At 44.7% G+C, this 13,551-nt stretch overlaps 1 protein-coding gene across 1 annotated transcript in view; it reads right to left on the bottom strand.

The window, feature by feature from the left end:
• ppargc1b (peroxisome proliferator-activated receptor gamma, coactivator 1 beta) overlaps positions 1-13,551 on the bottom strand; it is an 85,943-nt gene that overhangs the window by 14,906 nt on the left and 57,486 nt on the right. The window contains exons 2-4 of the mRNA XM_035161136.2: positions 12,543-12,728; positions 8,425-8,625; positions 724-849 (exon numbers count right to left, since the gene is read on the bottom strand). Coding sequence (XP_035017027.2) covers positions 724-849; positions 8,425-8,625; positions 12,543-12,728 — 513 coding nt within the window. The remainder of the gene's footprint in view (positions 1-723; positions 850-8,424; positions 8,626-12,542; positions 12,729-13,551) is intronic.

Raw genomic sequence — 13,551 nt, 5'->3', positions numbered from 1 at the left:
GGATCATGTCCAGACACTAGTGCAGGTCTGAAAGCAGCTTTAAAGACCTCTTCTTAAGAAATAGAGCTGTTCCTGGCCTTACTTTAATTTATGTGTCAACATTGATGCATGAAAAGCAACTTACTTTGCATTTCCTGATCTGCCACCTCCATGATTAGGTGCAGAAGTTAAAACAACGACTACAACTTTCTAAAGTGGGAGAAAGAGTTTGCAGTATAAAGACACCAGCGTTGGCTGCTGGAAGAAACCGGCTGCAGAGTCAGACACTAAAGTTTTACCATCTATCTTAAACTAAAAGGTTTCACAGCTCTGAAACTATCTCAACCTGCAGGCTTGTTTTGCCTCAAATGTTTGGAGAACTTACTTGTCCTTTAAAATCAAATGCCAACATCTGTTCTGACCCAATGCTGAGAAAAACAACTGCAGACTCTTGTTTGAAGAAGAACTTTTGCAGTGTGGGCGACTTCAGGCCTCGCGTGCAGCAGTGAATTACTTCTGCTTTAACTCGCCACCTCTGAGGGAAAGTGATTTGAAAAATCCAATTTCTTTATCTGTCCGGGCTCCAGAAGACACAGTGAACCAGGCAGTGGAAACAGGGATGTGTGGTACAGCAGGACACACGGATTCACTTCTGCTTCACAGTCTGAGGACGACTTTTAAAATCTCTCTCTCACTGTAATCCACCTTTTAATTGACAGGAACTCGCTGTAATCTGAGACTCACCTTGACCAGAGGTCTGACCGGCCGTAGCTGCAGGCTTCTGTTGCTATAGCGATGGCCATGGACTCCATCTTTGTGTGCGTCGACGCCCGAGGGCACGTTGGGAGGAGTCAGCAGCAGCTTCATCAGCTGAGGAAGAGGAGGAAGGAGAGGAAGGAGGAGTAGAAGAAGAGGAAGAAGATGGAGAAGAAGAAGAAAGAGATGAGACAGGAGAGAACATAGGGACATTAATATGCATCAAATAACAGTGGGACCTGTGCAATTATGTATCATGGATTTGTAAAACTGTTACACTATATATTCTATATTGCATCTTTAATTATTTAGTACTTTCACTGCGTGTGTGTTTCTCTTTCCTCCTCTGGTTAACCAGGCACATTTCCCTTGTGGGACTAAAACAGATCTAATTTCTCTCTCATCTTATACATTTTGTCCAGAAAACCAAAAGAGAGAAACTGAGAGAATCACATGTAAACACTGAGATGAAAGCATCTTAACGTTTGTCTGTCGTTCCAGCTTCTGATCTATATTCTGTCGTCAGTTAACCTGCAGCAGATGGATGTTTGAACAAGGGAATAACGTGCAGGAGAAGTCATCAGGTTATGATACTGTACATTCATCACGTCACTGCAGCTGACAGCGACACGGCACGTTCACGTTTCCCATCACAGAGCTGGATTCAGCCATTTTCTATCTCTGTGATAACATGTGTGACTCCTGCTCCTCCTTCATCTTCTCACTTCAATCCATCTATCTTCCATTTCAGTTTTGCCTCTCTTTCATGATCAACATCTGTCTTTGAAGCTTTTCCATTTTCAGACATCATCCCTTATTCCCTTCCCATCATCCCCATCCTCGCTCTTCTTCCTCTCCTCCATCATGACCTTTAACACCCATCTTCATCCGAAACCTCTGCCCTCTTCTTTCCCTCCACCCATCCCTCCTTCTCTCCACCATCCCTCCTTCTCTCCCTCCTCCCTGATCAAACAGGAAGCCACAGTTAAGACGCGGAGACAAATCTGCGCCTCATTCGCCGCCATTCTTTTATCGCCTGTATTCATCCGTCCATTCATCCATTCATTCCAGCGCCTAGCTTCATGACAGGGCTATCAGCTGATATAAATCAGCTTAGGGAGAAAATCCCCCGCCACGCCACGCCGCGCAGCTCCTGGAGACGACGACGGGGGAAAATGCAGATGTGATGGGAATGAGGATTGGAGCAGCAGGACACAGCAGAGCTCCCTGAATCATTTACAGCTAAAGGCCTCCTCCTCTCCTCAGGTGATGGGACTGTTGGAGCACGTCCAGCCATCGGATTGGAAATGAAACTCTCCTGGTTGACTCTGGTTCTTTACATCGGACTGACTGAGATTCTGAAGCTGAGGCAGAAACGTAAAGTTAAAATCACCTCACTTTCTGGATTTGGATGAATTTAAAGGGCCGGACGGGGCTCAGCGATCTGTTCAGGGTGCAACATCCTCAACTGAGCAGCTCTTCTCCATAGCAACAGCATCTTAGACTTCAGTGTAGAAGATGAATCCATCTATTTTCTATGTGTTTATTATTTTAAAAGAGGAATTTACAGAAAGGAACCAGCTATATATCACTAACCATAATTATTATTATCCACCCATCCAGCCATTTTCTTATCAGAACACCAATCCCGGCTGACACGGGATGAAAGGCGGAGTTTAGACCCCGACAGGTCACCAGCATATCACACTTATTATTATCAACCTTTTAATATTCTTATTAATTATCTACCTCATTGAGCTACATTTAGCTATTTTATCTGATTTCATTTCTCACTGATGTTGCCAGAACATCAACAAACCTCGAGGCTCAACTTCACACGAAGAACCAGGCGACATCTGGAGAATCTGAGAAAAATCGCTTTCTTCCATTATCTAGAAATAAATGTGAAACATGAGGTAACTGATGAGGTAGAAGCCTTTTAAGAGGAAAAGCTGGTTGTTTATGGCGTCGTTGGTTTGTCATAAAGCTTCTGATCATTGTCCAGAGGTCACAGTTCAGCCTCGTTTTATTACAGCACCATCGCTGTATATTGCTTTAATGAATCCAACATCACCGCACTATACTATCTGGGTCAAACGACCGAACGGGACGATCGGCCGCATCACTAATGGGGCCACCGGGGCCCTTTGTGGACGAGCCAACTTGGCTCAGGGTGTGTGTGATGATGCTCCTCTGAGAGTCCCATTGAAGAAAAAGTGAAGAGGAGACTGAAGGTTTGTGTCTGTGTGAAACATTGAAAACTCCCTGGCAGCGTCCAGGCCCCTCGAACACTCTCCTCCGCTCTACTCTACCCTGGACGCCTTCCAGAGCCGCACTGGCAGCATCAATGAACGCCTTGTTCTGTGCTGGGACACACACACAGACATATAGACACACATAGACACACATAGACAAACACACACAGACAGACATTGAATTGCACGAGAGTGATAAACACAGATAAACGCAGGAGAAGCTCATACACGGAGACTTTCTTTCTATTTCCAGCATCAACTATTCAGAAGGTTTGAATTGATGAAGTGATTGAAACTGAAGTGGTGATGGGACAAAATATCGATTGCACAATAAATCCTCGTCCTGACGAGTGAGATGTGATTATTGATATTTTGTTTGCGGCAAATATTGATATTTCAATTTAGGAAAATCAGGCGCAACTAACCAGAATTCCAGTTTACAGCTATTTAACGTTTGAATGATGTCACATGTCGACATTGACTAGTTACAGTGAGTGTGTTAGAGACTAAAGAGGAACTGAGATGAGACTTTATGAACTTTTTCTACATTATTTCACCTCAGTTTGTGTCAAACGGACACAAATCCTCTACTTTACCTCATTAAAGGCATTTTGTGTTCTTCAGTTATCAGCTGGAAGATTTTCAATGTGAATAATGTTGTGAGGGGGGGGGATACATGGCCTCTGAATGTACTTCTATACATGTCTCATACATGTCAGGGCACAAATACATGTATTTATTTACATTCATTTATCAATGAAAATGAATGTGATGAGGTTGTGAATTATTATTATATCATAAATAAAATGTGGACACACTTATGTCACACACACACACACACAAACAGTGGGGCCTCCGTGAGGTCATCTGCAGTACCATCCTGAACCAGTAGAGGGCAGCGCCACACTCAGACTTAAACACATGAGTGACAGCAGTCATGTGACAGTGAAGCACTCAACTGATGGAAACACACACACACACACAAACAGACACAGACACACACAGACACACACACACAGACACACACACACACACATCTGGCAGCTTCAGCTGAGTAAACGGCATAATGTTATTACACCAGGCTTTTCTGTGAGTGGACTGAATGTCAGGTTGCTATTTTCGTCACTGATACTGAACACAATGGAAACTGAGCCAGGACCCGGGATGATGTGATTTCTATAAAGTAAAATAGAATATTCTGCTTCCTGTCAGGGCTCCAGGAATCAGCCCTGGACCATCAGACGATGAATAACTCATGAATCAATCAGAAAAACACATCTCCAGAGGAATAACAGGGGAAACTCATCAGTGTAAAGAAACAGTCCAGGATTCTTCTCTGTATCGTGTTCAACGTGATACTGGGAAGAGACGTTTTCATGGAAAACACCGGGGTCACGAGGCCTCTGATGTAAATACAGGTAGTTGTAGCGTAAACACCAATTTAAACTGTGAACAGTTTGGCGTTGCGACAGTTAAGTGGCTGTTACAGGTGGAAGGAAACAGACGGAGGAATAGTGCTGAGATAGAGAGTTCATCAGATCAGAATCAGGAGAACGCTAAAAATGTCAGAGCTCCACCTGTTTCAATGTGACTGTACGACATTCCTGGCTCTAACTCTTTTCATAAAACAACATTTTAATTCCATGTGCACTGTCGAGTCGTCGCCTGACAGTTTAAAACCAGTTCCACACGGGAGCCTCGACTTGTCTTCCACCGTCGTAAACTCGCTGCCTGGAGCCACAACCCGAGATGACACCCAGGGGAAAGGATTCAAGAAGGTGCAGTGTCGACGAGGTGGTAACCAAGCAGCAGCAGCAGCAGTAATAGTAGCGTGTGTGTGTGTGTGTGTGTGTGTGTGTGTGAGAGGAAACTTTCTGAAAAGCGTGTTATCTTGCCAGCTGTCAGAGGAATGAAGCAGCAGCCACTTGACTGAGATCTGTGTGTCTGGGCACAGAAAAGACTTCTTCAGCTGCACGCTTACAGCTTTCAAGGAAGAGCACGTGGCGACCGTGCACGATGAATCACGTGTGGTTATACTGCAGCCGTAAAAAATGCAAGTGCTGATATATTTCTTAACATGCACAGCGCTGACAGTAAAACACTGATCTGAGCACACGCTGTTGCTTTATGAAGTGAAGACTGTTCATGATTTGGTTCAGATTTAGAGGGATTCTGTTTTTCTAGCGACGGGAACTTCTCTTCTCGGTGAAACGCTTCATTTATCAGGAACATTGATTTGTGCTGTTGAGGTTTTAAGTAAACAAAGGCCTCCGTCTGTCCCTGGACTTCACACCATTACCTCCCAATCCGCTCGTTAAGTGACAAATCATTTTCTCACAGACGTCTCTTAAAAACCAGTGGAGTCGCCCTTTGCTGGTCGTTCACGAGATTACAGGTTTCAGGCACTTCTGAACTGGCTTCGATTTCAGGACCCGGAGTCCATTTCTATTTAAAGTCTATTGTTTAATTCTGTCGTGACTGGGAAACTGCAAATCGTCACGAAACGTGGTGGAAGGATGTGATGTGAGTCAGGGAAGATCTCATTAGATCCAGATCAGGGGGGCGGATCCAGGAGTTTTAGTTTGAACTAACCTTAACAGTACTGAACAATTCAACTGACCTCTTCTCATTTGACCTTCAGCGTCTGCTCTGTTACTGATAAACCGGCTCCGTCCAACCAGAGTCCTCAAGGTGCAACAAGGGCAGAGCAGTTGTGTGTGTGTGTGGGGCGACAACGTTTAGTAACACAACAGTGAAGGACTTGTGACCTCTCAGAACCCTGATCTGTTGTTATGGACTAAACAACACCTCCGTGGTCCCAGCAACAAAACCAGTCCAGCGCGGCCGCCTCCTGTTTGCTGTCACGATGGCAGCGGACGATAAGCGTCACACACACTAACGGATATCACTGTCAGGGACTCTGCATTTTCTGGATTCCTCATTTGCAAAATTACCCCGATTCCTGTTCTGAAGCATCTCAGGTCACTGAGGTCGTTATTATTTCCACCAATTTGGAAGGAATGTCACTTCCTCTGGTCGTGTGTTCTCATGTGATGCTGCAGAAACACTGTGGCTCGTTCCAGATGTTTCAACAACTGGATCTATTGATTGATCTCCTGACAGAGCTGCTTCTTTCTTACCCTGTTGAACGTATATTCAGCAGCACTGCTTGGACTCAAGAGTAGATTTATCTGTTGCAGATAAAAACCCGCTGACGTGAGCCTTTCACAGACATTTCTGTGTCAGCGTTTATGTTTCCTGAAAGTAAAAGCTTTTATTTTTATAGAACAAACAATGCAGAAGAGATGTGCATTCATGTTTTCATTTCAAATATGTTTATTCTATAAGTTCTGTTTGGTTGTACTTGTCTTTTCTTTTTATTTCTATGATGAAATTGATAGTTAAACTGTAAAATATCAAGCCTCAATTACTTCTTATTTCTTTGTCATTAGGGTTAAATAACAACATCTTGGGAATTTATATAAAATATCGGCCGAAATATTGATTTCAAGCATGAAAATCAAATCCAAGCTGTGATAAAATGCAGTTTCAATGTGCTCAGGTCTTTAATCTCGTCAAGTTTTCACCAGGATCAAAATGTATTCAATATAAAATAAGATATTAGTCGGTATATTGACTGTAAGAATCACTAGAAACCATTTTCTGGCCTAAACCCTAAAAGCTCTCCCCTGACTTCACTGACATGTTTTATAGCTCAACTCTCTGTGTAATTGAACGTGTGCAGAGCAGCTCGCTGAATATTTACTCTGCAGGTTATTCAGCCGTGCTACGTGAATCATGGCCCGCCAAACAATTGCATCTTTGTGAGCCGCCGCTAAATCAGAGTGCACAAGAAATCCCTGTGAGCAGCCACCCCCGGCTGTGAAATTTAAGTCAAATTAAAAGAAGCCGGCTGGATTCATCCTGACAAGTGCAATAAGGCCACGTTACAGCCGTAATCGTAAGTCGTTCATTGCAGGAAAACGGCTTCCTGCTTGTATTAAGCTTCAGACGCTGCGTTCTCCTGACAGCGGCGTGAACCGAGGGGGGAACTAGGGCGCGGAGAAGGGAGACGGAGATTTGTTGTTCCTGCGCCATGAGACGCAGGTTCAGGTGCAGGCGGCCGGGCTGATAACGAGAGGAGGGGGAGCAGGGGAGACGAGAGAAAAACAAGGTTCGTTCTGAGAAGTGTGGTTCAGGGAAAGATAGAGGGGCCCAGGGAGAGAAAGAGAGAGAGAGAGGCATCCAGCAGCACAGTGTGAAAAGAGAGAGAGAGGGGGGGAGAGGGGGGGAGAAAGGGGCGACGGGGCTGAAAACAAGCAAACACACACAAACTCGACCACGTGCTGCAGGACCGTTCATGTGTTAGGATCACTACACTTGTGAGGACCTGTGGGGATTTAATAATCATCACACATAAAACCTGATTACCTGAAAATTATCAGAACTCGGGTCTAAAGTTTTTGAGATACGACGAAGCAGCGTCATCACTGCCACAGAGTCCAAGGTTGAAATTATTGTGTCTCCATATCTCAGACGTAAATTTGCTCGCTTTACTAAACACTTTATAATCTTAGTCTTTATTTAATTTCTACACAAACTCCACAAATAAGCTTCTGCAACTTGTCTTCAGTCTGAATGTTTTCAGGAACTTTCTTTCTATCCTTGTAGAGACCAATGAAATACTTAAATATCAGGAAGAGTTTTGCTGCCATACTGGAAAAAGAAAAGGTATCATGTTATAACAGAAAACGTGTAATATAACACTATAACTTTTGTCAAGTTATAACGTAAGAAATTTCCTGTTATCATGTGACACTGTCACAGCTGAACCCAAACCTAAACCTTATCTAAACCTCATCTTATCCTTAGAGTCTTCAAACCGAGTCTTAACCCTCAAACTGCTTTTTTAAAACTGTGTGAAAAAGTGAGGAACAGTCAAAAATACCCACACAAGTCTGTAACTCAATCTGGTCCTCACAAAGATAGAGCCACACACACACACACACACACACACACACACACACACACACACACACACACACACACACTGGATGAAAGGTGACCCTCTGTTTTCCTGGAGTCGAAGGCAGACTTTGAACCTCGTCGGGCCAACAAGGGGAACATCAAGGTGAGCAAACGTTCAACAGATTAAGATACTGGGGGAGAAAAAGAGGGAGAGTGTGGGTGGGTGGAGGAGAGGAACAGCATGGTGGAGGGGGTGCTTGAAGTGTGTGTTAAAGGCTCCATTTCAACAGGGAGCAGGTTTTGAGCTGAGGAGACTTTTGATTTGACAAAAATGAAAGACGAGGCTGAAAATGTCAAGTCGCTCTTTGTCGGGGTGAAAGTGTCGGAGACGTCCAGCAGAGAAATCACAATAACCACAGAAGAAGAAACGGTTCCTCCGCACCAACAGTATGAGAGAGGTTCTTACTAGAGATGGGTCCTCCGTCTCGGACCCCAGCGACTGGCTGAAGTCCTCAGCGCTGAGAGGAAGACTGTCCTCTTCCTCGTCCTGCTGGTCGGGCTCCTCCCCCAGGGCGGGGAAGACGGAGAGCCCGCCCACCTCGGCATCCACCATGCCATCCAAGCTGTCGGTGAGCGCGGCGAGCAGGGCCGCATTCTCCTCTTCTATCTGGAGGGAGGCAAACACAACGAGAGCGAGGGTGAGACACGGTCTCACCACAAAGGCAGAAGTTATAAAAGCTGATAAACTTCTTAAAGTTGAATATCTTCAATTTCTCAACAACTTCAACTCTTTACTCAAGGTCAAGAGCGAAATTTCAATTTCAGTTTCCATTTATTTTGTAATTTATCTCCTTTTGCACAATACTCCAGTGACCACATTGCATTCTGTTCTCAGATTGTTCTTATTGGTTCATATTTATTACATCCACCAATAGGAGATATGTTTTCGTCCCTGTCCGTTTGTTTGTGAGGAGAATTACGTAGAAACTACTCAGCGGATTTCCACGAAACCTGGTGGAAGGATTGAACATGAGCCAAGAAAGAAATCATTACATTTTGGATCCGTACAAAGAAAGTGTCACTTTCTTTAATGTGTTTTTGGCTAATTTCTGACCGATTTGACTGATTTCCCAGGTTATGATTCATGGATCTTCATGAAAAAACTGAATCTGGATCCAATGAAATAAAATGTGGTTTCATAAGGGGACTCTTGGGCCCTGGCAGAAATATGCCCCCCCCATGTGACCCCTCCCTGCAATCCACACAAAAGAAACAACCACATTTGAGTCATTTTGTCTTGAGTCATCAAGAATGTTGGAAAATAACGCTAACCTCCCTCCGACTTTATGTTCGTACACAACATTCACGCCTGGAAATTATTGTCAGAATCAGATGAAGAACCGACTTTAGGGAAGCTGTGTCACGTCTGAATCACTTTCTGAACCCCCCCCGCCCCTCTTGTTTCCCTTCCTCCTCTTGTCATGCTAATCCATCCGCTTCTCTTCTATCCTCTTTATTATTGTGGATAATATTCCTCATGTACCCGACCTTTAACCTCATCGGACAGAAATTGTTATCGATTGATCTGCATCATCATCATCAACCAGTTCCATGTATGTATTTTTCCCCCGAAATTTGAAAACACACGACCAGAAAACCTTATTTATCTGTGGTTCCAGTCAGAATCTGTTCCCATCCGTCCTGTGACGCCCACACGGGGGTTGTTTACTGTTATGGAGCTGCCATCTTGCTGAGAGCGGAGTCTGGCGGAGAGGTGATAGCATGGCTGGCCTACGGGAAGCCACCGAGCTCCATTCATCTGTCTCCTCTCTTTATCATCCGGCTCTATCTGTTCCCGGCTGCCAAACTATTTATTATTAAATTCATGTTGTCTTGTCTCTCGGAGCTTTGCTGACTCGCCGTCTCTGCACTGGAGGCCGCGACTTAAAAGACTGTGAGACGCTCCGCCGGACGTCGGGAACGTACTCAGCGTCCGGGTGAATTAATCAGATTAGACGGATATTAATGAGATTTCCTGGATATTAATTGGATTCAACTGAGAGTGTGAAAAGAAGCAGAGACGGAAACAGAAGGAGAAGGAAAGTTACACCGATGACGAGAGGCAGCAAAACGTATAATTATTGATAATAGATATACACATCCAGCATTATTATTATTATTATTAATATTATCATTATGATCATTACAGTAATAGTATAGCATTAGCCTAACCCATAACTCTACCATTAGTTATAAGTGAAATCCGACCACACGCAAACACGGATCAATCTCGCCCGACATGGGATTAGATTCCGATACGCTGCTGTAAATAAGTGGTGTATCGATGGGCGGCGCGGAGTCGGAGACATGGAGGGGGATTCATCTGTTGGCTTATCACGCTATTCATTACTGTGTGTTCCTAACTGAAAGCCGCCTGACCGTCTGCTCGCCTGTATTAGTCCGATCTATACGATATTGGCTAAAGTATGATATGTCAGAGGGGAGAAGGCGGAGGACGTATGGAAGACGTGGGAGAAAAATATCATTTATTCTTAAAAAAAGGTCTGTTCAGGGGGGGATATTGTAAAGAAATAAAACAAGACGTCCAAACACAGAGGAAATGGACACGTGGAAGGAAGGATAATAACAAGGGAGGGAAGGAATTCAAAAGGGAGATGAATTAGAGAAAGAAAGACGGATGAAGTCAGAAAGAAAAAGGCTCAATTTGAGTCGGGAGAATATTCAGTAAAGAATAATAACAGCGAGGGAGAGAAGGAAACAGAGTGAAATGAGATGGAGAGAAACAAGAAGAGGGATGAAAAACGACTGTTTCCGTGTCGTGTCTCCTCTTCTGTCTCCTTTAAGTCTTTATTAGTAAAACGCCGTCAGCAGCAGATCACGGTAATGAAGCCTCTTGCTCTCGCGCTCTTCTTCCTCATAAAGATTATGGCGTCAACACAAATGTGTGTTAGTGCTGATGTGGTTCTGTGTCGTAAACTTGAGTTTTGTGTCGGAAGCAGGAAGACGAACAGTCTCTCAGGCTAATGGGGAATCGAAATAAGAATAAAAACAGCGGAGGAAGACACAGAGAGGACAGAGTCTGTGTGTTTACTTCACCTACATTCCCATCATGCCTTGCCCCCTCTTCATTTAACCAATGCTCCGCGGTGCATCGCAGCATTAGAGCCGTTTTCACCAGCACAGTTACATTACAGAACCTAAAGGCTATTTTATCTCTCTGTTGTCGTCTTCCTCTTCTCGGGATGCACTCACTCGAGCTGTAATGGGACCAGGGGACGTCACTGGGGCTGGAAACCTTTAGACGATCAATGATCCAGGTTTTGCTTTCAGACGCAGAGGGAGTTCCCTGAATTCGCCCACCAAGGTCACCTGATACCGGAGCCTCAGGCCTTCCACTGGCCCCCGTAAGAAGCCCAGTGCTCATCCAGACTGACGGACTGCTTCCATCATCATATTACACACAGCATAACTGGCAATTACTTTCTCGGCAATGTCCCCGGAGACAGGCTGCAAGTCCATATTTCAGTGAGGGGATCAGGTGAAGGTTTGGGGCTTTGCACGAGTCAAGGGAAAGACAACTTTGGCCCCGAAGCCAAGATTCATCAAATGACTGCACAATTAGCGATGAGCTCCACGAGCAAAACAAACAAGTCAAGGTAACGTTTCAGATACTTAACAGTGAATAAACGTACAGCAACACCAGCCCAGGGCAAACACGGTGGAGACTAATCACATTAATCGTCAAAAAACACCTGCAGCATGAAGATATATATATTATACATATTCTGCAGTTAGAAATGTTTAAGTAATTGTGGTGTTGCAATAGTTAAGATGCAGAATTTGAGTTTGAAAGTTGGTGAACCATCACAGGACTGTTCCCCCCCCTCGACTGCCGGTTCAAATCCCACATCCAATGCAAATTCAGTGTAAGAACTAATTCCAAGAAGCAGAGAGCTTTCCCCTGAATGGCAAACTAAACTAAATCTACTCCCAGATTACTTTCAAATCTTACATAAACTTTTGAAAGGTGTCCCTGAGACAAAGGGTTCCGGCAGCCGGGTGTATTCTGTCACCGCTGAAACACCGATGATGTGGTTTGGTTCTGCAGGATGTTTTTTCTATTTCCTAAATCAGATCAGATTAACAAACTCTCCATTTGAACCGAGGCTTCAGGCTTCCAACTTTGTGGATTAGGTTTAAAAACTCAATCTGGATTTGAATTTGTTGGTGAAATGGGTTGTTTTCTCTCTGCAGAGGCTGGTTTGTGCCTTTAACTTTGAACTGCACTTTGTAACATCATTTGCATGAATGCCTCAATGAGGTATTGAAGTCTTTGTTGTCTGGGAATCAAAAGGGATGTGAAAACCATGTTTTTATTGGCAGATGTAGAATTCCCAGATATCCCTTAAAGGCTCAAAGGGACAAAATAACAACAGTTAAAAACACCTTCACCCCAAACAACTCATCCTGAGGCCCAGATTATCTGTATAAAACAACATTAATGATAAAAAGCATTGAAGAAGTCGTCTGCAGAATAAGGGGACTGCAGTTTTGGAGCCTCACCTCAAAGAGCTCATCTGCCGTACTGTAGTGGATGGAGGCCGGTGACGCGTCGGCAGCCTGGTCGTTGCACCACTGCAGCTCACTGAGGCAGTTGACGCTGTCGAAGTCACTGGTGTCCAGCTGGGAGAGGTCGATGTCCGGGAAGTCAGTGTCCAAGCGGTCCGAACACACCTCCTCCTCCCCATACTGCAAGATGGAAAAAAACAAGAGGAAGAGAGAGAGAGGGAAAGGTCACGTTAGTCAAACATCAAGATTAAAGCAAAACTCCCGGGCGGTTTGTTCTGTTGAGATGCGACAGAGGCGCGTGAGTCACTTTGTGAAAAACGTGATCCCGAATATCGGGAGGTGCTGATCACAGCTGGAGGGAAAGGAACGAGTCTGCCTGCGTCACTGGAGTCGGACACTTTGCTCTTTTATGATCACAAAGGAAATGATGTTTCCTCTGCTGTCTAAGAACCCAAGTTACCGAACATGGGAAACAACTCCGCTCCCAGCTAAGGTTGCCGTTTCCTGTGAAGTTCACCGCTCGACGCAGCGCTGCCATTGTTATATTTAGGGGTTCGGTTCCCACTGGGCCACACTTTGTGAAATATGCATGCAGTTGAAGCACCGTGAGGTACTCTGGATGAAAGCCTCCATCATCTGGCATATACTGTATATTATTACACTGCTCAGTGTCGGAGTCACAAGGAGCTCTCATCGACAGGCCCCTCATCTCTCAACAGCTACTCATTACAGATAATGAGACTTCCATGTTTGAGGAGTTTCCACACTGAAACCAACGGAGGCATCTGCCGCGGCACAATGAAGGATTAGACAGGGAATGTGTCACATACTGCAGCAGGCGCTGAGCGGAGGTCCTGCACATCAACAAAGTGCTATTGTGTCACAGAGGGTCTTCACGCGATTAGTTCCCCTCGGGCAGAGTGTGTGTTAATCAGGGAAATTAGCTCCTCGGTGTAATCTGTGGACTTCTCGTCGTGGTCGATCGAGCTTTGTTTTCTGGGCT

Source organism: Hippoglossus stenolepis, chromosome 7 (assembly GCF_022539355.2).
Source record: "Hippoglossus stenolepis isolate QCI-W04-F060 chromosome 7, HSTE1.2, whole genome shotgun sequence".
Classification (NCBI taxonomy): Eukaryota; Metazoa; Chordata; class Actinopteri; order Pleuronectiformes; family Pleuronectidae; genus Hippoglossus; species Hippoglossus stenolepis.
This window is presented reverse-complemented; position numbering and strand designations above follow the sequence as displayed.